The 27,670-nt window shown below is 39.0% G+C and overlaps 1 protein-coding gene across 2 annotated transcripts in view; it reads right to left on the reverse strand.

Annotated features, from left to right (window-relative positions):
* Positions 1 to 27,207, reverse strand: part of LOC132856844 (F-actin-uncapping protein LRRC16A) — a 34,690-nt gene extending 7,483 nt beyond the window's left edge. For both annotated transcript variants that reach the window (XM_060886683.1, XM_060886682.1), the window contains exons 1-20: positions 26,875 to 27,207; positions 23,260 to 23,357; positions 15,999 to 16,049; positions 13,014 to 13,073; positions 11,407 to 11,528; positions 11,095 to 11,192; positions 10,849 to 10,919; positions 9,047 to 9,120; positions 8,721 to 8,796; positions 8,511 to 8,599; positions 7,714 to 7,808; positions 6,898 to 6,984; positions 6,696 to 6,799; positions 6,530 to 6,607; positions 5,040 to 5,116; positions 4,826 to 4,930; positions 3,032 to 3,101; positions 1,476 to 1,557; positions 1,285 to 1,384; positions 641 to 695 (exon numbers count right to left, since the gene is read on the reverse strand). In XM_060886683.1, the coding sequence (XP_060742666.1) occupies positions 641 to 695; positions 1,285 to 1,384; positions 1,476 to 1,557; positions 3,032 to 3,101; positions 4,826 to 4,930; positions 5,040 to 5,116; positions 6,530 to 6,607; positions 6,696 to 6,799; positions 6,898 to 6,984; positions 7,714 to 7,808; positions 8,511 to 8,599; positions 8,721 to 8,796; positions 9,047 to 9,120; positions 10,849 to 10,919; positions 11,095 to 11,192; positions 11,407 to 11,528; positions 13,014 to 13,073; positions 15,999 to 16,049; positions 23,260 to 23,357; positions 26,875 to 26,911 (1,629 nt within the window). In that variant the 5' untranslated portion in view covers positions 26,912 to 27,207. The remainder of the gene's footprint in view (positions 1 to 640; positions 696 to 1,284; positions 1,385 to 1,475; positions 1,558 to 3,031; positions 3,102 to 4,825; positions 4,931 to 5,039; positions 5,117 to 6,529; positions 6,608 to 6,695; positions 6,800 to 6,897; positions 6,985 to 7,713; positions 7,809 to 8,510; positions 8,600 to 8,720; positions 8,797 to 9,046; positions 9,121 to 10,848; positions 10,920 to 11,094; positions 11,193 to 11,406; positions 11,529 to 13,013; positions 13,074 to 15,998; positions 16,050 to 23,259; positions 23,358 to 26,874) is intronic.
* Positions 27,208 to 27,670: the final 463 nt, after the last annotated feature.

A 27,670-nucleotide genomic window follows, 5' to 3' on the forward strand; every position in this document is an offset into this window, starting at 1 on the left:
AATGAGCAAAAAACCCATCATCATCATCATCAGTTAGTCAGTTCCCTACACACATAGAACACATTTTAAATTCATCCTAGACTTTATAACATATATGATTCTACCCTCTGTAGGTTAATAAGATGCCTGAGACTAAATTTGTGTTGTCTTTTCTTACCACACACAGTCTGACCAAAAGTAATTCCGTCTTTTAGAAAACTAGGCAAAACTAGCAGATGAAATGGCTTGGTGTCAAAAAGTATTGCATGTTTTATGGTCATGATCTTGACAGAATTTGGCCTCCATCTTGCTTTGGCTAGTCCTGATCTTGGATTTATCCTGGACTGGACAATAGTGGTGTAGACGACAAGTTCTACTTGCTAATAAAAAAGCATTGTGTGTACTTATATGCAAGTGAAGGCAATGTAACTATAAGTATTTTATCAAGTAGGTTCATAGAATCACTTATGTTCCTGGAAAAGGGTAAAAACAAAGTGGGTGTGTTTTTCTACTTGTGTCACTTTTTCCTAAACAAAAAGCAGTAATTTATAATAATTGATAAATTTAGTTCATGATAAGTGTGACCTAAATGGAATTAAATTAATAAATACATTTAAAATGAATTTGTGGAATAAAAGTCCAGTTTCAGTTAAGCACTTACAGATTCCTCCTCCTGGATCATAAGAACCAAACTGTTCAGCACCTGCCCCAGATTCCTACACACACACATACACACACACACACACACACACACACAAACATTTATATATATATGCATATATATATATATATATATATATATGTATATGCAACAGTGTTGGATGTGTGTGTGGTGGATGTGTATGTCTGTTATTCAACATAAATTATCCCTTAAATAATTATGTTATTTCTTTTGCTGATTAAGATTAAAACAATAAAAAAATGTGTTGCGATATCTTATAAATGACGGACTCTGTCTCCACCGTGTGGTCAGATTCCAAACTCTCCCTAGCAAGTGCAAGCTAATTAGCATTTAAAGCTAACTCACTGATTTACTCAGCCTATAATGGAGCCCATCACAGAGAGGGCTGTCAATCAAGGATGCTTATTAGAATATTAAACTATGTTCAATTCATTTTAGGATGTTTCGGATTCGAGTTTATATATCTGCTACCTTTTTCTTACAACCTTTAATTGACTTTGTAATAAATTGCCCAAATTTAGCATTCAAAATCATACATAATATTTCCTGTGAATTTCGTCATTAAAGCAGATCATTTTGAGGGATCTACACTATATGGCTCACACTCTGCTAATGCCTCTCACTTGGATTTGATGTTGTTGAAGTTCTTGCCCAGAGACAGCTGTCTGATGGAGCGATTCTTAGCCACCCACACCAGCAGAGTCGTCAGATCAGAGTCCAAACCTGCACACAGAGCATTAACATTATTCAACACACTTCTGTAATAAAATAATAAAACACAGCTGAAAGGAAAGTGTGTGTGTTGTGTTCTGACCGTTGTCTGAAATATCCAGGCTAGAGACGTTGGGGAGCTCAGCTATGCAGCCTTCCAGGATCTGAGATCCAGCTGACCGCAGCTACACACACACACCCAAACGCACACACAAAATTATTGTAATCACACAATATTCCTAATACACACTCATTGTAATCACACACTACAACAAGTACACACTTGTCATCATCAGTATTATACTCATTATTACACAATGTTCCTAATACACACTAATTATAACCACAGTCTATTCCTAATACACACTAATTATAAATACACACTATTCCTAATACACACTCATTGTAATCACACACTACAACAAGTACACACTTGTCATCATCAGCATTATACTCATTATTACACACTGTTCCTAATACACACTAATTATAACTACACACTATTCCTAATACACACTCATTGTAATCACACACTACAACAAGTACACACTTGTCATCATCAGCATTATACTCATTATTACACACTGTTCCTAATACACACTAATTATAACCACAGTCTATTCCTAATACACACTAATTATAAATACACACTATTCCTAATACACACTCATTGTAATCACACACTACAACAAGTACACACTTGTCATCATCAGCATTATACTCATTATTACACACTGTTCCTAATACACACTAATTATAACTACACACTATTCCTAATACACACTCATTGTAATCACACACTACAACAAGTACACACTTGTCATCATCAGCATTATACTCATTATTACACACTGTTCCTAATACACACTAATTATAACTACACACTGTTCCTAATACACACTAATTATAACTACACACTGTTCCTAATACACACTAAGTATAACTACACACTATTCCTAATACACACTAATTATAATGACACATTATTCCTAATACACACTAATTATAACTACACACTATTCCTAATACACAGTAATTATAATGACACACTATAACTAATACACACTAATTATAACTACACACTATTCCTAATACACACTAAGTATAACTACACACTGTTCCTAATACACACTAACTATACCCACACACTAATACAAATACACACTCATTATTACAACACACTCACTCACTTACTTACATATGTACGTATGTTTATATATGTATATATATTTACATACTGTGTGTAACTACTTACTTATTTACTTCTGTACTTCTTTTTTTATACGTGATATAAGAACACATTCTATGACATCAACATCAGTACACATCATATAACAACAACATTATTTAACTCTCTGTCTGTTCTGCTTAAGGCTTCACTGTGTGATTACCATGCAGTGGAGGCACTCAGGAGCACAGAATAATAAAATGAAGGTAGTGTGAGTGTGTGTGAAGAATCAGGACATATTTTGTAGGTTTAAGTCATTCCAGCTGGCCTACATAATACCCTGAGCCATCATGTGAGGAAACCTGAGGCTGAAATAAGTTCCTCAATACAAACTCGGTTAAAAAAAGATGTGTGTCTAGAGCATGATGGTATGGGTTGTGTGTTTGTGTGTGTGTTTGTGTGTTTGTGTGTGTGTGTGTCTGTATGTCTACCTCACAACTGCTCAGATCCAAAGAGATATCTTTTAGGTTGGGATTACAGGCCAGACCTAGCAACAGAGCTCTGACACACACACACACACACACACACACACACACACACACACACACACACACACACACACACAAGAAATGAGACTTACACCCAATAAAATAATCAGCCACACACTCTTTAGTTAATTATTACCAGGAGACTAGGTGGGAAAATGTGTAGAATGTTAAACCCTGATGTAAAATATGTTACTATACTGCAGGTTACAGACACAATTATCAGGAACTGGAATTTTTTCCTTCCTAAATTTTCATAAAGAAGTTTCACATTCAAGCACGTACACATCTTCAACTGCTGACTGCATGTGATAGTAAATAAAGGTCACTCTGAGGACAAATAAAGACATGTGACTAGATACTTTTTTGGAAATCCAGCTTATTAAACAGGAAATCGTATCAATTCTCTTTACAAAAGTATATCACAACAGCAAAACTCTTGAGTGGTTGGAGTTCATCATCTTACAACATTGTCTTTAGTCCACCGATTAGTTCATTTGATACTTGTTCTTTTCTTCCTTTATTTTTTTACTTTCTTTCAATACTTCCACCATTTCTTCCTCTGGTCCTTGTTCTTTCTTTCTTTCCTTCCTTCCTTCCTTCCTTCCTTCCTTCCTTCATTCATTCATTCATTTCTTTCTTTCATCCCTTTGGTCCTTCATTCTTGGGTTCCTACCCCCTTTTTTCCCTTCCTTGTTCCTTCCATTTTTAAGTCATATCTTCCTTCCTTGTTCCTTCCATCTTTAAGCCATATCTTCCTCCCTTGCTTGTTCCTTCCATCTTTAAGCCATATTTCCCTTCCTTGTTCCTTCCATCTTTAAGTCATATCTTCCTACCTTGTTCCTTCCATCTTTAAGTCATATCTTCCTTCCTTGTTCCTTCCATCTTTAAGTCATATCTTCCTTCCTTGATTCCTTGTTCCTTCCATCATTAAGTCATATCTTCCATCCTTCCTTGTTCCTTCCATCTTTAAGTCATATCTTCCTTCCTTCCTTGTTTCTTCCATATTTAAGTCATATCTTCCTTCCTTGTTCCTTCCATCTTTAAGTCATATCTTCCTTCCTTCCTTGTTCCTTCCATCTTTAAGTCATATCTTCCTTCCTTGTTCCTTCCATCTTTAAGTCATATCTTCCTTCCTTGTTCCTTCCATCTTTAAGTCATATTTCCCTTCCTTGTTCCTTCCATCATTAAGTCATATCTTCCTTCCTTGTTCCTTCCATCTTTAAGTCATATCTTCCTTCCTTCCTTCCTTCCTTCCTTCCTTCCTTCCTTCCTTCCTTCCTTCCCTCCTTCCACATCACATGCTTTTGTTGAAAGTCATTTCATCCTTTATTCCTCGGATTCTTTCTTACTTTCTACTTTCACTCTTTCCTACTTACACCTTTCTTCATTCCTTCCATCTTTTCTTCCTTCTTGCCTTTACCTCTTTCCTTCCATTCTTCTTCCCTAGTTTCCCCACTTTCTCCCTTCATTTTTCATTCCTTTATACCATCACTCCTTTTTTTTTAAAGGTATGTAAACAGTATACACCAACCCACTGGTGGGGGCTCTGGGTAATGTTCTACTGGGAATCCTTGGGTCCTGGTGGACACTGGATTTATGTGGCTCCAACACCTCATGAGTCTATTGTCCTGTTTGTTACAGCACAAGCCCTGAGTCTCGAGATGTCATCCTGCTACACTTTTAACTGAATGTGAGAATAATAAAGAAGAACAGAAAGAATAAATTTGAGTGACTCACTTCAGGGCCTCTGGAGGCAGTTTGGTGCCGGACAGAACGATGGTGTTGAGGGCCAGGGCCGTGCTGAAGAACTGCTTAAAGGAGGAGGGCAGCTCCTTTCCTTTCCTGCAGGGGGCAAACCAGAGATCAGGGCAAAGAAATAATCAACTGCTACATCAACATTGTTCAAAGTTTTAAAACAGAAAGCAATAGGTGTGTTTTTATGTGTTCTTACTTAATATTCAAGACACTCTTGGACATGTTGAGGACTGAAAGATGCTTCAGAGAACCTCGGAGTAAAGACGAGCAGATCTGAAGAGTACAGACAGGAGGAATAACACATTTTCAGTACAGTCACACATCACCAGTATAAGGTGGAGTCTGTAGTGAGTATATATGAGGTTATACGGTAACCTCCAAAATAATCTTCAGTGGTTGGAGTTCATCATCTTACAACATTGTCTTTAGTCAAGTGATTAGTAAATTTGATACTTTGTTATTTCCTTCTTTTATTTTTACTTTCCTACAATACCTCCATCCTTTCTTCCTTGTTCTTTCATTTCAATTAAATCATTCCTTCTTTCATCCCTTTGGTTCGTCATCCCTTTGTTCGTTCGTTCGTTCGTTCGTTCCTTCCTTCCTTCCTTCTATCTTCAAGTCATATCTTTTTTTTAAATTCCTTCCTTCCTTCCTTCCTTCCTTATTCCCTTCCATCTTCAAGTCATATTTTCCTTTCTTTCTTTCTTTCTTTCTTTCTTTCTTTCTTTCTTTCTTTCTTTCTTTCTTTCTTTCTTTCTTTCTTTCTTATTTCCTTCCTTCCTTCCTTCCTTCCTTCCTTTCATTTTCAAGTCATATTTTCCTTTGTTTGTTTGTTTGTTTGTTTGTTTCTTTCTCCCTTCCATTTTCCAGTTCTTTCTTTCTTTCTTTCTTTCTTTCTTTCTTTCTTTCTTTCTTTCTTTCTTTCTTCCATTTTCAAGTCATATCTTCCTTCCTTCCTTCCTTCCTTCCTTCCTTCCTTCCTTCCTTCCTTCCTTCCTTCCTCCTGTCAGGATCCAGCCTGGACTTTGGCCACATGCTTTTGTTTATGTTTTGTGTCACGTGTCTGCCCCACCCTTGTTTACTCCTCCCCGCCTCTGCACACCTGTTCCTCATGTGTTAATTGTCTTGAGTATTTAACCCTCGTCTCATGTTTGGTTGTCGTGTCTTTGTCCGTTTTGTGTTTTTTAGTTAATAAACCCATTTATTTTAGCTATCCAGCATTTGGGTCTGTTTTCATCTTAAAGTCACATGTTCCTTCCTTCCTTCCTTCCATCTTCAAGTCATGTGTTCCTCATTTCCTTCCTTCCTTTCTTCCTTCCATCTTCAAGTCATATGTTCGTTCGTTCGTTCGTTCGTTCCTTCCTTCCTTCCTTCCTTCCTTCCTTCCATCTTCAAGTCATATGTTCCTTCCTTCCTTCCTTCCTTACATCTTACATTACTAACATAGTCTAGGATGGAGTAAGGGGTTAATCTGTCACTGCAGATCTACATGGTGATTGACTGATCTACTGTTTTACTGTGGAAGTGTGTAAAGGTTGTCAGGTCTGTAACTGTCTGTAATCTGTGCTACTCATGTACTCTAGCGCTTAATAAAATCCTCTTAATCTCAGTCAAAATTCTAGTGCAAACAAAACAAAGCAGCAGTGTTACAGGAGTGTGTGTAAAGGTGCTGTGATGTTCACCGACCAGGTCCAGAGCACAGTCACAGTTGGACAGATCCAGAGTGTGAAGGCTATTCGGCTGACTCAGGAAGTTACACAGGATCTACAGAGGCACACACACAAAAATGAGTTTTCATAACACAACCAATCTCAGTGTGTATGTTTGTTTGTGTGTGTGTGTGTGTGCATACGGGCAAGTCATCTCCCCTCAGCGTGTTTCCAGACAGGTCAAGGTGTGTGAGTGTGTTAAAGAAGGACGAGTTGGAACACAGAGACTGAGCCAGAATGTTCACTCCTGAAACACACACACTGTCAAAGTAAGAGTGCAAATTTGAACAACTACATGTCTCTGTGTGTGTGTGTGTGTGTGTGTGTGTGTGTGTGTGTACGGACCTTTAGCTGACAGGGAGTTTTTCGAGAGGTTTAGATGTTTCAGCCCCGATGGAAGTTTTCCGAGTGGAGAACTCAGAGACGCAATACCTAAAACACAAAATCATCACCATTGTTGTAGTCATCATTGTCAAAACAAAAAAAAATATTAATTAAAAAAAATAAATACAAATAATAATGATATCATCATCACGATCATTCCCATCTTCATCACCATCATGTCACTGTCATCATCATCATCATCATCATCATCATCATCATCACCACCATTACATCACCAAGATCATCATCAGAATTATTACCTCCATCATCATCATCACATCACCAACATTATCTTCATCAATATCTTAATATCTTCATCATCATCCTCATCATCATCCTCATCATCATCATCATCATCATCATATCACCAACATTACAGTGATCCTTATTATCATCGTCATTATCTTCATCACCATGACCATCCTCATCATCATCATCATTATTTAAATCATTGTCACTTCACCAACATCATTATCATCATCATCATCATCATCATCATCATCATCATCATCATCACCATCACCATCGTCATCAGCATCATAATCATTATCTTCATCAACATCATCACAATCATCATCATCTTCATCACCAACATCATCAGTATCATCATCATTACTGTCATCAGTAGCACTGGATAAACCTGGATAATTTACCTCTAACTAGAATGTTTTCACTCCCTATATTAACTCTGCCATGTTAGAGTGATGTATTTATAACACATTTAAAATCATATATGTTAAATGAATATATATAAATTATATGTTGTGAGTGAGACACCTTTGTCTTCCATTGAGTTGTTGGCCAGGTTGAGTGTATGTAGAGCTGATTGTGGGTTCTGGCTCAGAGCGCTGGCCAACTTTTGTGCAAAATCACTATAAAGACAAACAAAAACAACTGAACAAACAAACAAACAAACACTGTCTATCTGAAGTGCATGAATATATAATAAATAAACCATACATACTGGATCATTATGAAATTAAGATACATACTATAGATCTTCAGATATAATATGTTAACAATATATTAATATTAACTTTTTTAGACATATATTTCTTTATTTTTTTATATACTGGGAATCTCAGCTCACCTCAACAATAAAGACAGCAATAAACATCACAGAAAAAAGACAAACAAATCTCTTCTGTCCATCTTTGAATAAACTTTACACAGAAATATAAAGAACCAGCTGCTAACATCTGGCAGAAGATAAAGCGCGTAAGGGTACAACAAAAAAATTGTCTCCAACGTTAATTTGTGCTTCAAAAAAGATTTTAAATTGAAGGTTTAGGGATTTGTGCAATTAGTTAATTAGTCCTATTCTTAAATGTGCATCAACAATGAATTATGGGAGTTTTTAGTCATTTTGAGGCTGCAGGACTTGTTATAAGTGTTTTTTGTGAATTGTACACAGAATTGTGCAGCAATAATGGGGTGGATAACAATTTTGGGGTTGTGCAAAAGCTGTGGAGTTATGTAACAATAACGGCTAAGCAATAGGGTGGATATCTTATACAATTTATTTGTATAGACATTTGTGTGTGGTGTGTGTGTTTGTGTGTTTTTTAGCTTACGCTTTAAGTCCTGTGTTTTCCAGAGCCAACTCCTCTAATCTGCTAGAACGAGCTACAACTCTCAAGATCTGATCACATAAATCTGTAGACTAAACATACACACATACACACACACACACACACACACACACACACACAAAGTACCGATTAGCAGAAAAAATAACACAACTTCCACAGAGCAGACAGTGAGGAAAGTGAGACGAGTCGCACCAGTTTATAATCCTTGAGCGAGAGTTTAGTGAACCACTGGTTGTACTCAAGAACTGCCACGATGGCCATCAGATCCCTGAGCATGACAAAGAATGAAACACACTTTAAAAACACACAACCATCATCATATCATCATCATCAACCATATTCTTCACTACCTTTACCATAGTCATTTCCATCATCATTCTGAATGCTGCTTATATGCTGCATCATTGTAATAAATCTTACACACACACACACACACACACACACCAACACACAAATACACAAACACACAAACACACACACACACACACCAACACACCCACACCCACACACACACAGACCTGGTCTCCAGGTGAATAAAGTCCTGTAGGTTAAGCTCTTGTGTGTCTTGAGTGAGGTAGATAGTGTCCACGTCCTGGAGACAAAGACAGAGAGGGAGAGAGAGGGAGAGAGAGAATGGGAAAGAAACTTTCTATAATACTTTGTTTTCACCAGACCCATAAAAAACTGTGTCTCAATGAATAAATAAACACATTCGAATTGTTTCAATAAATTAGATTTAAGATAAGTGATGATTAGTTTAGCTCTGGTGCAAAGCTGAGTTCTTTATCCACAGCAGAGCACATCTTGAGTGGTTGGAGGTCATTCTCATGTGCAATTTTGTGTTTTCAGCTCAGGTATTTTTTTGCAATTTTGCAATCAGATGGCACTTGAACCTGTTTCTCCTGACATATATAAAGCCAAGAATGAAGCAATGAAAAGTAAAATCAACATAAAAAGCATTATGATGCTCCGTAAAAACACAAACAATGACTGTAACCTTGAAAAGTCAATAAAAGAGATAATACCATGTTAAATCCTTCATCAGCAGCTTTTTTAGTTAACGTTGGTTTTTACAGTGTCTCCAATCTGTTTTAATATCAACCTTAAAACCAAATACACTTTTCCATGGGATGTCTACCCTCACTAAGTCTAAAACTGTCTAAAACTCACTAAGTTTTCTATTTTTAAAACCTTAACCCAGGCCCTGTAGAGCAGCTTCCCCAACACTGAACCACAGTTCATCTCCCCCTCGCCCTGGCACTCCGGAGAGGACCTGCATACCTGTCAAAGTCACGAGCAATGTCCAGGGAGGGAAGGGGTCCCTTTTCTGCAAGACTAGTCTCGGTGTGCTATTAGTTCATCAGCCGAACACGCTCCAGGTCCTCGGCCCATGACTGGTCTGTTCCCATGATGTTCACCAGCTCCCGGAGTGTCACAGTCCCTGAGGAGATGAGAGTTCAGGACAGGGGACAAGGATGGTCACACCAGATGCCTGATGTACATCTCCTGTTATGCGGTCCTTATTCTGTTCCACATTTTAAAAACTCCATGGTTAAAGTCTGTTAATCCAGAAACTTTCAGATTTTTATTTTCCATTCTGTGTAGTATTCCACTGGCTGCTGCGCTCCATACTAAGGGTCCAGGGAGGAGGCTTTAGATAAACTGGAGGCGGAAGGATACAACTCTGCTGGATAACTTCCTCTTTGGGCAGATGGATGATACTTTGTGAAATCCAGTCTAGACCGTCCCAGAAGAAGTTCACTTAGATGATGACTTAGGCTTAGATGTTTGCTGGTAGGTTCGGGGTCAGAGGGACAGTTGGGCGAGGTTCTTGTTGACCAGTGTTTGTCCCCTGTAGAACATCCATGGGACCAGCCACTTCCAAATGCTCAGTCTTCTCTTCACATGCTCTACAGTGCCTTTCCAGTTTTTGTTTAAAAACTCATTGTTCCCAAGGTAGACACCCAAGTATTTAAGTCACCTTTTTTCTATATTAAACCGCACCCTAAACAGCATCCTCTACACTGACCACACACAGCACCCGCACACCGTGTCCGTGAGTTAAACTCGCACACAAATTTGTGTTCGCATCTGCCTTGGCAATGCTTCCCTGACACACACACACACACCCGAGCAAGCACCCACACGCTGTCACACAATTTCTTTGCACACACACTCTCACACAATAATTATACTTATTCTGTAAGCTTAGATAGAAAAAAGTTTAACTTGGTTCTGTAAAATTGTCAAGACAACAAACGCTCATGTGCAGAGAGAGAGAGAGAAATGGGGAGAGAGAAAGACAGAAGGATATACATACCCACTGCACCTCTGCTTTGTAGGGCAGCCCCATTTGATCACACACACACCAGTACATACGAGAGAAAGCACCTGAGAGAGAGGGAGAGAGAGAGAGAGAGAGAGAGAGAGAGAGAGAGAGAGAGAGAGAGAGAGAGAGAGAGAGAGAGAGATTAAAATGTGTATATGTGAGTGGATGTCAGTGTATGTGTGTGTGTGTGTGTGTGTGTGTGTGTGTGTGTGTGTGTGTGTGTGTGTGTGTGTGTACCACAGGGTCCAGTATCAGTGGGAGGATTATTTTCCCAGAATGCCTGTAGACTGGTTGTCCTCTCAGAGGGCTTCAGCGATAACCTCTTCATCACCCTCCTAACACACACACATACGCCAAACATATATAGTGGAGTTAACAAATATGAAGATATACTGTATATATATATATATACACATAGAGAGAGAGAGAGAGAGAGAGAGAGAGATGGACAGACAGGCAAACAGACAGCAGAAGCAGGCAACCAACCAACAGACAGACAGATAGAGAGACAGACTCACAGGAGACAGACAGACAGACAGTTGTACATACAGTGGGTTGAGTCCAGGGCAGTGCTCCTGTATGCTGACTCCTATCTGAGCAATGACTTCATCTACCTCTTCATTAGAGCTCAGTTTCACACACAGCTGTCCTTTGTCATAGTCCACCACCAGCTACACACAAACACAAGCACACACACACATCAACATGAACAGCAATTTTTCCCCAATACACATATGTTTGTAGGTGTGTGTGTGTGTGTGTCTATTGTAACCTTAAGAGGACATTTATCTGCACCCTATAAGGCTACACTTTTTCCAAACAGCACAATGCAGCATTGATTATAAAACTAAAAAAAAAGAGATTAAGGTTAAGGGTTAAGTATACTGTAGGTCTGTCTGTTTCTTTATTCATTTATCCGTCTGCTCGCCTCAGGACTAACTTTTTGGTCTTGGGGAATGGGGTGTTTGTCTGCGGGCACTGTCTAAATGCAGGCCACTGTTTGAATTATGTATTGCTGAATTAAGGTAAACAATGTAGTATGGATATTCTTACAATGATTTGCACGCATTCTTTAAAATCATTTACAATTTATAATTATTTATTAAGGTTATATTTATGAGTGTGTGTGTGCCCTGTGATGGGTTGGCACTCCGTCCAGGGTGTATCCTGCCTTGATGCCCGATGATGCCTGAGATGATGCCCCGTGACCCGAGGTAGTTCGGATAAGCGGTAGTGAATGAATGAATGAATGAAGATTATATTTATCAGATTTATTTAAATGTACATTTAATTTTAATATTAATTTTTCCATTTATTAGATACATATTCATTTCCAATTTATTTTTTAATTGTATTTTAATGTTTAATAAATCTATATCAATTTGAAATATTTTCTCCAAATCATTCATTCATTTATTTTCTACCACTTTATCCGAAATCAAGGCAGGATACACCCTGGATGGAGTGCCAACCCATTGCAGGACACAAACACACACACACTCTCATTCACTCACGCAATCACACACTACGGACAATTTTCCAGAGATGCCAATCAACCTACCATGTATGTCTTTGGACCGGGGGAGGAAACCGGAGTACCCGGAGGAAACCCCCGAGGCACGGGGAGAACATGCAAACTCCACACACACAAGGCGGAGGCGGGAATCAAACCCCCAACCCTGGAGGTGTGAGGCAAACGTGCTAACCACTAAGCCACCGTGCCCTTCTCCAAATCAGTAAACGTTAAATATCTACCTTTTATAATATTATATATAAGCAAATCAATGCTTTCAATAGTTTGTTTCTTGTAAATTGATTTGTGTCTTAGAAATGTCTTAAAGTTTAATTATATTATGTTTTGTCCTTTCTAAGAACTAGGTTAAATGTTATTTGCAAATCTGATGTCTTTAACAGTATCTGAAGTGCTACAAGACCTGAATAGTGAAAAGTTCTGATTAGATGTAACATGTGATAGCAAAAAAGAATTCGGTTTTTCATATTCCAAGCTGAAAGTGACTGAAATGCCAGACACGCTGTTTGTTTTTGATCTCGGCTGGCCCTTGTCTTGTTTCCCAGCAGCTGTGTGTTAGAGTAAAATCTGAGTGTGGGCTGGAGATCATACGGATTGAAGATGAAACAGTTGAAAAAAAACACACCTGGCCTGTCCTGCTGCTTCCCACTACTTGGATGTCAAAGAAATTGAAGCTTTGTTCTACCTGGGGAAAAAAAACAAGCAGTGTTAGATTAGAATTAGTGTGAAGGTGTTTTGTAATATTTGATCTCAAGATTGTACCTTTTTCTTATTAAAGACATCTGGAAAACAGAAACCAAAAACCCTGAGATTTTTCACAAAGGATCTGTGAACCCTTCTGATAAAAGGTAAAATGAATCAGAATGATTTAGCACTTAAAACATTCATTCATTCATTCATTTTCTACCGCTTATCCGAACTACCTCGGGTCACGGGGAGCCTGTGCCTATCTCAGGCGTCATCAGGCATCAAGGCAGGATACACCCTGGACGGAGTGCCAACCCATCACCGGGCACACACACACTCTCATTCACTCACACACTACGGACGATTTTCCAGAGATGCCAATCAACCTACCATGCATGTCTTTGGACCGGTGGAGAAAACCGGAGTACCCGGAGGAAACCCCCGAGGCACAGGGAGAACATGCAAACTCCACACACACGAGGTGGAGGCGGGAATCGAACCCCCAACCCTGGAGGTGTGAGTCGAACGTGCTAACCACTAAGCCACCGTGCCCCCCACTTAAAACAGTCTGATGAAATAAATTACAGACTTTTCTATGAGAATTAATGAAAGGTTAGTGATCTTTGCCACCCCCTTGCACCCAAGAGGCATCTATTAATCAATAGATCCTATGCACCCATGATGAACAGCCTGAAAGAGACCACTGTACAGTTCAACAGTGTAGAGTTCATTCTAGTGAAAGGTTCATCTTTGTGACTTCACCACCTCTGGGAGAGTGAGCTAGGCAAACCCAGCATAATGAACTCCCCAATCCAAACACATTGCTCAGGATGGTAAACCAGTACAAAACACCCTGAGGTACCGCAGATCTGGACCATTGTACATGATCTACTACGTCATAAATATCCACCATGAAATCATCATTACTGCGCCCATGGCGGAAACAAAATGATTGTTCAGATCACAGGTCCAACCACACCACAGTGAAGGTATCTACCTACTGTTCAGCATCACCGGAAACATCCCAAGCCCCTCACCTCACCAAATGACAACAGCCTCAATACCATTACACATTAACGACTAGCAAAAGACTAAGCTGTCTGCTGACAGAGAACCTTGCTCCAAGAAATGGACCCACCATGACTGGGTGACAAGAACAAATGAGGACCTGTGTGTTAAGAAGAACAAAGCATTCCTGTGACTCTGTATGTCCAAATTGTCTCTGACAATTTATCACGAATTTGAATCATAATCAGAAATCTAAGATACCCACTCAAGTTTATCACCCTCTTTCAGCTGTTCCATGATGGCATGACAAGCGAAGTTGGACTTCTCTGAGGGAAAGTCATCAGCACATACCAAGGATGCTTCCTCACCATGGTTTTCTTCAACTTGTTCTTCAAACAAGTGCTCCTGCATGCTGTCAAGGACCTAGACCTTTGTATACCATTAGGACATTATATACCATTTTGAAGGGTTTATTGTCAACAAGGTCTCCAAGGCATCTAGACAATTGGGTTTACAATCATTCTTGGAAAGTCAGAAGTCCTCCTCCAGCCTGCAGGAAAAAGCAGCCCTCAGCAGGGTTCCAGAAAGCCATTCAACCATAAATTCAGCAGCTTCAACAGCGTAAAGCAAGGGCACGTCCTCTCCATGGTTCTCTTCAACCTGTTCTACAAACAAGTGCTCCTGCATTCTGTGAAGGACCTAATCTTGGTAGCAAATAAAATTCCATCTGGATGGATTTCACACCTGAAACCCTCATGGCCCACATCAACGGAGCATCAACATACTATTGACAATAAGGTGTCCAAGGTATCTAAACAAAGTGAAAGACAGAAGTCCTCCTCCAGACTGAGGGAAAGAGCATCCCTACATAGCCCTGCATTACCACTGAAGTATAGATGGAGAGATTTAAATGGCCACATGGCCACTGATGGATCCTTTGACAAACAGATCTCAGCAGGGACCTAGAAACCCAGCCTTCCAGAAATACAGCATCTCCAACAGTATGAAGTAAGGATGTGACCTCTTGGTCACAGGATGGTTCTCTTTGACCTGTTCTCCAAACAAGTGCTCCTCCCTTGACAAACAGATATCAGCAGGGATCCAGAAAACCAGCCATGTGCTTGGACAAGTCCTGTAGCACTAGAACATTCTACTCCAGAGAAAGTTGAAGGTTTATAATGCTCCAGACTTCTAACTCAAGTAAAGCTGTGAAACCTCAGGCATTAACAAGCATCTGGACTAAACGTAAGAAGCAGCAATGTGTGTGTGTGTGTGTGTGTGTGTGTGTGTGTGATTATTACTACAACTTACACAACAACATAATTGTGACCAAATAGAAAAGTGTGAAAAAATGGTCCACACAGTCATAGTAAGGCAAATGTGTGTGTGTGTGTGTGTGTGTGTGTGTGTGTGTGTGTGTGTGTGTGTGTGTGTGTCAGTCTATCCAGCTGTTTTAAACCTGGTTCTCTTCCCACTGCAGGTTCATGGGAAAATTCTCTGAGCCAACTACACACACACACACAGACACACACACAGACACACACACACTTTGCTAATGCTTACACTTAGACTAGTGGCCCTTTCTTTCTCCAACAATATCTGCTTTTAACATCAGCTGTGTATTCTTTATAAGTGAGACATGCACTAAAATAAAGCTCATATAACTCTCTCTCTCTCGCTCTCTCTCACACACACACGCACACATGCGCACATGCTTACACACGCACACACTTTAAAAATAGCTGACAAAAAGAGCAAAAGGAAAAAAATAAGTGTGTGAGAGAGGGCAGGAGAGAAATAAAATGGGAGGTAAACAGGATAAAGCGTGTCTGGGAATTCTCTCTCTCTCTCCCTCTCTCTCTCTCACACACACACACACACACGCACACGCACACACACAAACACACACACTCACCCTGGCAGGAACCCGAGCTGACAGCAGAAATGCCCGATGTGGAGCCAGAGCCTGGTGAGACAGGGAGGAAAGGCATGATAATCAGTGTTATTCTATTATAAACTGTGATATTCCACAAACAACAGACACAAAATGAAACACTTCAGGATGAACTGTGATGGGAAAATAATCAATGAAGCAGTGAACAGGATCACAGCAAGACAATGTCCACTGTTAAATGTCCAGAAATTTGAATTGAATTGAACTGTTACAGTACTAATAAATAAGTAAAATATACACAAGATATTATAATCAACTTCATTATTATTATTCCGGTGTAATAAAGATGTAGGCACTGATCGTGATGAACTAAGGATGTGACATGCAGGAAGAAATAACATATCATCACATGGCTCAGTGTAATAATAACGTTAATAATAATCAGCAGTTATAACAAACCGCTGCAAGGTTATTAAAGCATCTGAACTTGTTGTCAGAGACAACAGTGACAAAAAGCTCAGAGACAATGGGGACAATTACTCCACAATGGTGATTAATATGATGCTCATATGAAATGAGACACTCAGGGATTTATGGATTTGTAGTTTTCTAAGTACCGTAATTTCCGTACTATTAAGCGCACCTGAATATAAGCCTCACCCACAGAATTTTTAAAAAATTATTATTCTGAATATAAATAAGCCGCACATGTCTATAAGCCGCAGGTGCCTACAGGTACACTGAAAGAGAAGGAGCAGGAAGTTGGCCGCATATTCACAGATTCCAGTTTCCCGAGTCAATAACTCCTGAGCTAAACGCTGTTACTAGCAAAACACGGTTGTAGCTGCCTCTCTACATTACTACGCTAGAAAAGAGGTGTTATTTTTATCCTCCATGTCAATGTTAAAACCGCATTCTGCTAATGTCACACATGCGCACTGAACACTCTCTCCGCCGCATATTGACAAGACACGCCCCTTTCTTCTCATTGGCTACATGTTTGTTTTGATTTTTGTTTTGATTCTTAGTTTGTTATCCCGACTCAGTTTTCTGAAGCATTTCTCAAACATCAGAGAATCTACCTTTAACCCGTTCGGCAATTTCATTGGTCTAATGAAAGCTTCATGCCGCCAAAAATCTGAGCACGTCACAGAATGTGTTTTTTTTTTTTGTTTTTTAAATTGAAAAATCCATATATTAGCCGCGTCATTGTTTAAGCTGCAAGGTTCGAAGCGTGGGAAAAAAATTGCAGCTTATAGTCCGGAAAATACGGTATTCATAAAAAAGTAGTAAAAAACAAAAACGGTTCGTTTAACTGACAAATATTTGTGTTCTCTGAGATGCCCCAAGTCCTTGGTTATAAGCAGCTAGGGCATTAAACTCAAATACACAGTATAATAAACTCGTACACAGTTGGACATGTAGTATAATGCTTTAATAAGAATAAATAAATAAATAATTCCCATAGAAGAGAAAAGAACAAAATAAGGGCACAGCTGGATACAATATAAGAAGAAATAAATATATTAAATATATCAGAATCAGAAGTAGCTTTATTTGTAAAGTGTGCATAGATACACAAGGAATTTGTTGTGGTTTTTAAGGTGCTCTTGGTACATACCTACATACATACATACAGTACATACATAGATACATACATGAATTGGGTGAATGAATGAATTACAGAGTGAATTACAGAACACAGGTAATAATTCCTGTATTAGCTGTTTAAGCTGGATATGGCATGGGGGAAAAAAACTTTTTTTGTGCCTAGATGTTGTAGTGCGCAGAGATCTGCAGTGTCTTCGTGAAGGGAGAAGTGCAAACAGGTTGTGGTTGGGTGAGAGGGGTCTGTAATGATGTTACCTGCCCATTTCTTCACTCTAGAGTTGTACAAGTCCTGAAGGATGGGCAGGTGTACACCAATGATCCTTTCTGCTGTCCGAACAGTCCGTTGCAGACTTCTTAAATCTGATTTGCTGGCTGACCCAAACCGAACAGTTATAGAAAAGTACAGAACTGACTCAATAACAGCTGAGTGTCATCTGTGTCTGTGGAGGGTTGAACGTTTTCAGTTGACGAAGGAAGTACAGCCTCTGCTGAGTCAATCTGAATGTCCCAGTTCAGGTCCTGGGAGATGGTGGAGATGGAGTGGGGGGAGGGCAGGGGAGTTTCTCCTGAAGTCTGCTATAACAGTTTTGATTATGTTCAGCTCCAGGTTGTCGTGACTGCACCAGACAGCCAGCTGCTCAACCTCTTGTCTGTATAGGGCACGAGACCGATGACTGTAGTGTCATCTGCAAATTTCAGGATCTCAACAGAGAGGTGTTTAGAGATGCACTTATATGTGTAGAGAGAAAAAAGCAGTGGGGAGAGAACGCAGCCCTGAGGAGCTCCAGTACTGATGGAGTGGGTGTTGTATGTGAGTTTTTCCAGCCTCACTCACTGCTGCCTGTCTGTCAGGAAGCTGGTGATGCACTGACACTGATGGAGGTGGGTACAGAGAGCTGTGATAGTTTATTCAGGAGGGTAGCTGGGACGATGGAGTTGAAGGCGGAGCTGAAGTCCACAAACAGGATCCTTGCACAAGTCCCTGGTTTGTCCAGATGTTGGAGGATGTACTGCAGTCAGATCAGGCTTTTGTTTTTCAAACCTGCAGTAAAACCCGTTCAGACCTTCAGCCATTTGTTGATTGGCCTCAATTCCAGGGGATATGTTCTTGTAATTGTTGATGGCTTTCAGGTCTTTCCACAATTTCTTTTTCAGCTTTTCAGAGTAGTTTCACTTTGCCACTCTTATCTCCCTATTTAGTGTGTATTTGGCCTCTTTGTACAAGGCTTTGTCCCCACCTCTATAGGCGTCCTCTTTGGCCTGTTCGAAGCTGTTAGAATTTTGCACTGAACCAAGGTTTGTCGTTGTTGAATGTTAAATAAGTCCTGAAGGGAACACACATGTCCTCACAGAAACATGTAGGATGTCACGGTGTCAGTGAGCTCATCCAAATCAGTAGCTGCATCCTCAAAAACACTCCAATCTGTGTGGTCGAAGCAGGGTTCTAAGTCCCGCTCTGCTTCATTTGTCTATCTCGTTACAGATCTTACAACAGACTTAGCAGATTTAAGTTTCTACTTGGAGGCTGGTAGAAGATGAAGCAAACTGTGATCAGAGAGACCAAGATCTGCACGGGGAAGAGAGTGGTATGGATTATTTAAAACAGTGTAGCAGTGGTCCAGTATATTGTTGTCCCAGGTGGGGCATGTGATGTGCTGTCTGTATTTAGGCGGTTTGTGGGTAAGATTAGCTTTATTAAAATCACATAGAATGATAATGAAAGAGTCGGGATAGAGCTGCTCTGTTTGTGTTGTGTGGTCAACAGTTCTAGCGCCGCGCTCACAGGCACGTCAGGAGGAATGCACACACTCACCAGAATAAACGAGAAGAAATAATACGGTGAAAAAAATATATCATATACAGATATTAAATATCAAATATAGAAATATTCAATATATTTTATTCCCAACAAAGGGAAAAACACACGTCTCACGCTGAAAGCCAACAGAATCCTGATTCTGATTCTGACATCGTTTGTTTGTTTACACTGATTAAAAATGTCAAATAGGTCGATTTCTTTTCTAACCCCAGTGTACTACTAAAAAGAGTTACACCAAGATCCACTTACTTTCAATTTCCATTATATACAGTGCTGCTCAAAAGTTTGTGAACACTTTACAATTTTTATTTTTTATGCATCAGTTCAACTTGATCAGATCTTCATCCGAGCCATAGAACTTGATAAAAAAAACAGACCCGGATTAAACAAATCACGAAAATAAACATTCACGGTTACTCACGAAATAAATGTAATGTTGGTTTATTTTGCTTAATACATTTAGATTTAAGACAGTAAAAGGTTCACAAACATTCTAGTGTCACTGTATAAAAACAAACACAACATTTTACGCTGCTATTTACTGCATTTATAAAACAAGCAAATTTTTGTGTCTATAACATGCTCAGGAGTCAGTGTCACTTTCAGAAACAGTGATAGTTTTGTTATTACATGGTAATTAATCTCAGGAATGGTGTTGGTTTGAATCAGCAGCACAGACATCAGCACAGACATCAGCACAGACATCAGCACAGACATCAGCACAGACAGCAGCACAGACAGCAGCACAGACATCAGCACAGACATCAGCACAGACATCAGCACAGACAGCAGCACAGACAGCAGCACAGACATCAGCACAGACATCAGCACAGACATCAGCACAGACAGCAGCACAGACATCAGCACAGACATCAGCACAGACATCAGCACAGACAGCAGCACAGACATTGGCTGCATGTCACAGGTTTATATTAATGCACTAGGTCCCAAAGAGTTATACAGTAATGACTCATTGAGAGAGAGAGAGAGAGAGAGAGAGAGAGAGAGAGAGAGAGTATGAGAATAACAGTATATGTATGTTTGTATTTTCTATTGTAACATATTTTCTTTTCTTTTTGATTTAAATGTGATTTAGAGAGAGAGAGAGAGAGAGAGAGAGAGAGAGAGAGAGAGAGAGAGACAATGGGAGAGTGAGAGACAGACTCAAGTTTCAGTATGAGATTTCCGGAATACTAATCACACTCCTCTTAGCACTTCCTTTGTGTGTGTCTCTCTCCCTCTCTCTCTCTCTCTCTCTCTCTCTCTCTCTCTTTCTCTTTCTGTGTGTGTGTTAATAAGAGCTGAAAGCTGGGTCAGGCTCACAGTGACACTAAATTTACAGCTTTAGTATGGGATATAAAATGCACCTTACACTGCTCCTCTACAGGTGTGTGTGTGTGTGTGTGTGTGTGTGTGTGTGTGTGTGTGTGTGTTTGTTTCAGCTCCTCACATTAACTCACAGGATTACTGTGAGTTCTCTTCCTCTGGGCGGGGCTGTAGTGTGGGAGTTAGTGTCCTCAATGTGCTGCAGAATTGCATTAGAGCTGCTGAAAGTGGTGCAATGTGTGTGTGTACAGTATATGTGTGTATATGTGTGTGTATATGTGTGTGTGTATATGTGTGTGTATATGTGTGCATGCTTGAGACAAGGCAGCACTCGAGTTTCAGCGTCACACAACATTCCACTCACATTTTCATCCTGATCCTGTTTGAGTGTTCGGAAAGAAATGTTTAGTCTCAATCAAACAAAGCACACACATTAGTGTACAAACTCACACACACACACACACACACACACACACACACACACACACACACACAATGTAGCCATTCTATTCTCTTCTATAATGAATAACATGCACACCAACAACTGTTTCCCAATACTAACAGCCGTATAGGAAGTGATCACGGCTGCTGTCAGGCATCTCATACTGAATGCTGTGCAAAGGCTTGGAATGCAGAGAGGGAGACAGAGTGTGTGTGTGAGTGTGTGTGTTTGGGTTTAATTCTGCATACCTTGAAGCATGTTGCTGTGTCAGGTCAGGACATGAAAGAGCTCAGGTGTGGTATTTTACAGAAAATAAGATTGTTGTGCAATGAACTAAAAAAACTCATTCCTTAAAAACACTCATGTGGTCTGTGATTTCTGGGCTAAATTGTGGGGCAAATATTCCATACGTTGATTTATGCATACAGGTTTGCAAAATGGTCACTGCCAGATTCATAGAATTGCTCCATGATCTCAACAGTGACACGGAAATAAACCCAAACGTGTACAGCAGTGTACAGCAGCACAGACTGGCACGAGACGGATGTTTTATTTTCCCAGTGATCTTAAACCAGTCACGTTACATGGAATGCAGCGACTCAGCTCAAGCAACCCCAAGACCACAATTTTCACAAGACCCAGAAAGTGAACCTTTGGATGATACCTGGGCTACAAAACATTGTTAACACAAACCCTGTGCTGAGGTGTCATTGACCAGAGCTACAGATGAAAAATAATGATTAAAATGAATAACAATAGTGATTATTATGTGGAAGGATTTTAAATCCCAGCGCTGAATCTATTCATGACCCTTTAACATTGCAGCAGTTTTAAGTAAAGCTGATAGTCAAGTGAAACAGACCCAAAAATAAATAAATAAATGAACTTGCATCTTCAGCACAAATGTATAACAGCCTAGGGCATAGAAATCTGATTACAGCAGTGTGTTACCACACCCTCCACACACACACACACACACAATGAAGAGGGTGTGTTTCTGAGCACCTGTCAGCTTCATGAGCTTTGCACTGATGTCACTGAGGCATGATTTTACTACATTTACTGAGGTTACAACACTGCTGGAGCTGATTATGGCCCGAACAATGGCTCACGCTTCCCTCTAGCATCTGGCTCACACACCACCATCGACAGACGGCAATGAACTCCTTTAAAAGCTGCCTGCCAGCACACAGCCACAGCTCAATTTCGATTAAACCACATCTCAGACAAGTTAATCACTAGAACTAAGACCTCTTATAACTCAAAATTAATGTCTTATAGAAAGTATTACATAATAGATGGATGAATGAATTTGGGTTATTTTTCCCCCCTGCAATGTGTCTGTGTCGTAACCAAATATGCTGGATATAAATTCCACGATCCTCCTTAATCAGACCACATCACTGATTATTTTCCTAGAACCGCACACCCCCAGGTGTGTATTATTTGTTTTATGATACAATATTGTTCTCCAATCTCCAATACAATTTAAACAAATGCGTCTGATCTGATTGGATATCATTTACATCTAAATGTTATGACATTATGCTGTCACAGTAAGAGACATCATTCATCACACAAACCAAAAACAACCAATCGAAAGTGCTAGACGTTTTCTTGTTGATTACATGCTAGCCAATCACGGTGCAGGAGGCGGGACTTGTTTTAGATGAGTTAGAGTACAGTAGTGTATACAGGTCTCTATTTTTGTATTTGTATTTTGGTGAATTTGAGCTGCTGTTTGGTGAACTTGAGACAATTTCCCCCTGAGGATTAATAAAGTATTTTGATTCTGATAATGTTGGGCAAGTGCAACAACATATCAGCGACAGCTTGACGTTCTGTCTTCAAACCGCAGTTTAGCTAAAATATGTTCTTCTGTAACACAAAAGTGCTTGGACCCCTTAATCGCTGCTTGCAGAAACTGTAAATTTTAATCTATTATTAATTCCATATGATTGATCCCCACAGATTTTACTGATTTGTATGTGGTTCAAAACAGAATGTGTCAGTTATTTTTATTCAGCTTGTCAGTAATAATGCATGCTGTAATAAAGTCCCATAGCTGCACACATTTCACTCACCAGGATTCGGGTGTCCTGTTTGTCACCTTTGCCCTCCAGGTGCACCTTCTTTCTCAGGTTCAGTTTGAGCTGTCGGCCCACCGCATCCTGCACGCTCTCTACAAAACACCCGAGACAGAGAGACAGACAGACTTCATTCATCATGTGCTTTACTATCCTGTAAATTCATGTACAATCCCACAGCATGGCTTTGACTACTTTACACCACGACACTACATGGAGTCAAAGACTGAGCTCATTTTCGGTTCTGCAGGACGTGCGTTTACGACCTTTCGGCTAACTTTCTCGCTTCCTGGAAGTCTCGCTTTTCATTTCTCGTCTCTTTCTCTCTTGAACTTGGCACTAAAATCAGATGGGAAATGGGTCGGTGACATCATAGCTGGAATTTTACTCTGGATTTCTGGATCACAGGGACGTGAAAATATTTTCCAAAAGAAAGAAAGAGACTCTGTGTGTGTGTGTGTGTGTGTGTGTGTGTGTGTGTGTGTGTTTGTGTGTAGGGTTGGTGTCATGATAGCACAGAGACTCTATGAAAGTGAGGCAGATAAACAGAGCGCGTGAGGTCATCTTGAGAGTTAGACAAGAAAAACTAGTGCATATATACAAATATATATTTATTTTATTTTGAAAAAGTTGTCTTGTTAAAGGTAAAGGGTTTAAATTTCCTTCAAAGACAAACAGTAATAAATAAATCAATACCCAATGGATTAAATTTATTTATAACATTTTTCTGGTCCCTAAATATACTGACTGGCCACTTTAATAGAAACACCTGAACATCACATAGTCTTTTAACAATCTCTCCAGTTTGGTCGAGAGAAAGTGAGGATCTGCTCTTTTTTTATATCCGACATGTTGCGTGTGTTGAGATGCTTTTCTGCTTGCGCTCCTGATTGTAAACAACCTTCCTGTAGGCTCAAATCATGGAGTGTACAACAGATCTGTACAAATCTATTTGTATATAGATTCTTAAGACACTTATAATGCATATAATGAAACATGAAACTTGTGTCATTTCGTACTGTTAATGATTCATGACTGATAGAGTAGATCACTGTGTATATTTAGTGATATTGTGACCGTCAGTGATGTCATTTATATTTAGGAAATATGTGTGAGTGACATAATAAGTGAGATGTGATAGATGTGTTTAGGACAATGGGAGGGAAAGAGAGGGGGGGGCAGAGAGAGAGAAAGAGAGAGAAGGGGGATAGAGAGAGGGAGAGATAGAGGGTGAGGGGGATAAAGAGAGAGAGAGAGAGAGAGAGAGAGAGAGAGAGAGAGAGAGAGAGAGAGAGAGAGATGGTGAGAGGAGATAGAGAGAGAGGTTATAATAGATCCTGATAGTGAGTAAACAAAAAGAAACTGAAAGAGGCAGAAAAAGAGAGAGAAGGTTATTAGAGGTTGCTCTCAGACCTGAGTTCAGTAATAAGAACTATAACAAAAGCAGCACTGAAACTTTAATGCAGTGTAAATGCTCTGAAACTGTAGCCTACAGTACACACTGAGTGCAGCGTGTCATAACACAAACACTCACACATTCATAACTCAGTATACTGTATATAACCTGTATTGTGTGTGTTCTGGAGGATCTATAGCATGTACACGTGCAGTGAGTAACTGCCGTGTATTTATTGTAGATGGTTTATTGTACAGCTGATAAAGGACTATGCTCTGAAATTCTTGGTTACTTTCCTAGAGTTCCTTATGATTAGCACGTTTGTCTCACACCTCCAGGGTTTCGGTTATCAAACCCTGTCTCCTACGGGTACCTCTAGTTACTCCGGTTTCCTCCTCCAGTTTAAATTGCATTGCAGGCTGTTTTTCATCTCTAAAAGCTGTAGTGTGTGAAAATGTGCGTGATTGTGCCCTGTGATAGTCCAACATCCGCTTCCTGTCTAGAACGTACCATGTCTTGTGCTTTGGGCCTCCTGGGAAATGCTCCAGGTTGCCCATGTGCCAGTAGGATACACAGTGTACAGAAGAGATGGATGGTTGGATGGATGGATGGATGGATGGATGGATATTGTGTGGAGATTAAACAAATGATTCAATGTAATAAAGGTTCATTCTTAAATAATTCTACACCCCAAAAAAGCACAAAACCTAAGCCTAAATCTGGATTTCTACAAAGCTGCATGATTTAGAATTTTTAAATCGAAATAAGAATTGCATGTTTGATTGACAGGTGATGGATTTTCCTTTAACATTCAGCTGATTCAGACATATGGTCTTGTAACTACATACATGTTACCACATTAGAATCACTCATGATACCCTGTCTTCAACGATCCATGTTATGGCTGACATTTAAAAATATTCTCATTCGAAGCACACTAGAGGCTTTCAGCGTCGACTGAGACGTGTTTAGACAGGTTACTCCATGAGTTGAGCAATGATAACAGGCCTGTGATGATTCTTGCACCAGCTAGAACATTATATGTTATAATACAGTCTAGGCATTACGTGTGGAATTATAGTTACATATCTACACAATTTACAGACATCTAAATAAATAAACAGTGTTTATTTTCTGTAAATAACTTCTAAGACTATAGTTCACAAAATTGGCTCCAGGGACCTCGAGGAGTCTTCGTGGAGTCTTGGTGTTATCATATACTATTAAGTATTAATACATTAATTAGAGTTGTATGTCCATGTGATTAGAGTTTTATGTCCAAATGATGATTTTAATAAATACTGGTGAAATTTCATAATGAAACAAAAGTCTTGACTTTTAAGCCTCTAAAATAAATAATAAAAATATTATTGTACACAATTAAATAATTCACCTTATTTTAGTGAATGATTTACGTAGCTAGATTAGTTAGGAGTTAAAGTAGCAGTAACAGTCACTTGATACAGTTAGAGTGCTTCCTGGTTTTAGCCCTGTTCATTACTGTTCTGACATGAACAAGATGCATCTTAAAGTTTTGACTTCACATACAGGCGTCTCATTAAGGAAGTACTGGACAGAATACTGTATACGTCTTTTTTTTTTTTTTTTTTTTGACAATCACAGAGTCACCAATGGTAATGGCTGAGGAAAACAGAATAATAATAATAATAATAATAATAATAATAATAATAATAATAAAGGTGTTGATGATGATGATTATTATTTTTATTTTTATTATTATTATTATTATTATTATTATTATTATTATTATTATATAATATTGTTACAATAATAATGCTGTTTATTATTATTATTATTATTATTATTATTATTATTATTATTATTATATAAGATTATTACAATAATAATGCTGTTTATTATTATTATTATTATTATTATTATTATTATTATATAAGATTATTACAATAATAATGCTGTTTATTATTATTATTATTATTATTATTATTATATAAGATTATTACAATAATAATGCTGTTGTTTATTATTATTATTATTATTATTAGTAGTAGTAGTAGTAGTAGTAGTAGTAATAATTTCTATTGACTTGTTCACTAAAATCTGAGTGTAAAATTCCATTCCATTCAGACTCACCTGTGAGCACAGGTACAAATCAGAGACACCATGATTTATTTATTTATTTATTTATTTATTTATTTATTTATTTATTTATTTATAGTAAATAATAACTCTCTTACCCAGCACTTCTTTTGAGATGTCCTCCTCTGAGACCATCTTTAACAAACAAAAGCCCCACAGTCCAGCACAGGGAAATCAGTAGAGTCAGAATTAAACCGAATTGAGAAGTGCAGGAGCGTGTGTGAACCTGTCCAGGAGTCTAATCTCACTTTACTCTCTCTCTCTTTTCACTCTTAGGTCAATCCTGCACGTCTTTCCTGATGACTCCAGGCTGTTTTTCTCCCACATTTAATTTATTTCTTGTTATAAATTTCTTCCCACAGGTTCCGTCCAGCTCATTTCAAAACAAACGCAACTAAAGCGGAGTTTGGACTCTACAGGGGTGGAGACACGTTTTGGTCCTTCAGGAATGTGCGAAGCCACGCCCACATGCTATAAGATCAAAACACGCCCATGTGCGAAGCCACGCCCCCCGTTTCAGCGTCTGTGCAGAAACGAACCTGCACATCGCTATGGAAAGCCAAACGGTTCAGAACCATGTTGAGATTTACAATATGTTCTATGTTCTGTTTGTTCTGTTTTTTCTGTTTGTTCATTGGAACGGATTCAAGAGTTTTATACTTGGTGTTTTGAGATTTATTTACCTGAACATAAAATAGACATAAAAAAAAAACAGTATTGGCATGATAGTTTCATGATAGTTAATTTCTTTTGGTTTATTAGTATCAGAAAAACAAAACACATTATACTAATTAAAGTTTTATTTATTTTTCATTTTAATTTTATTTTTTCTCCACAAATGACTTACCTGCTAATTCCCACCCACAGTCAACTCCACTGACAACTGAATAAAAG

Source organism: Tachysurus vachellii, chromosome 14 (assembly GCF_030014155.1).
Source record: "Tachysurus vachellii isolate PV-2020 chromosome 14, HZAU_Pvac_v1, whole genome shotgun sequence".
Classification (NCBI taxonomy): Eukaryota; Metazoa; Chordata; class Actinopteri; order Siluriformes; family Bagridae; genus Tachysurus; species Tachysurus vachellii.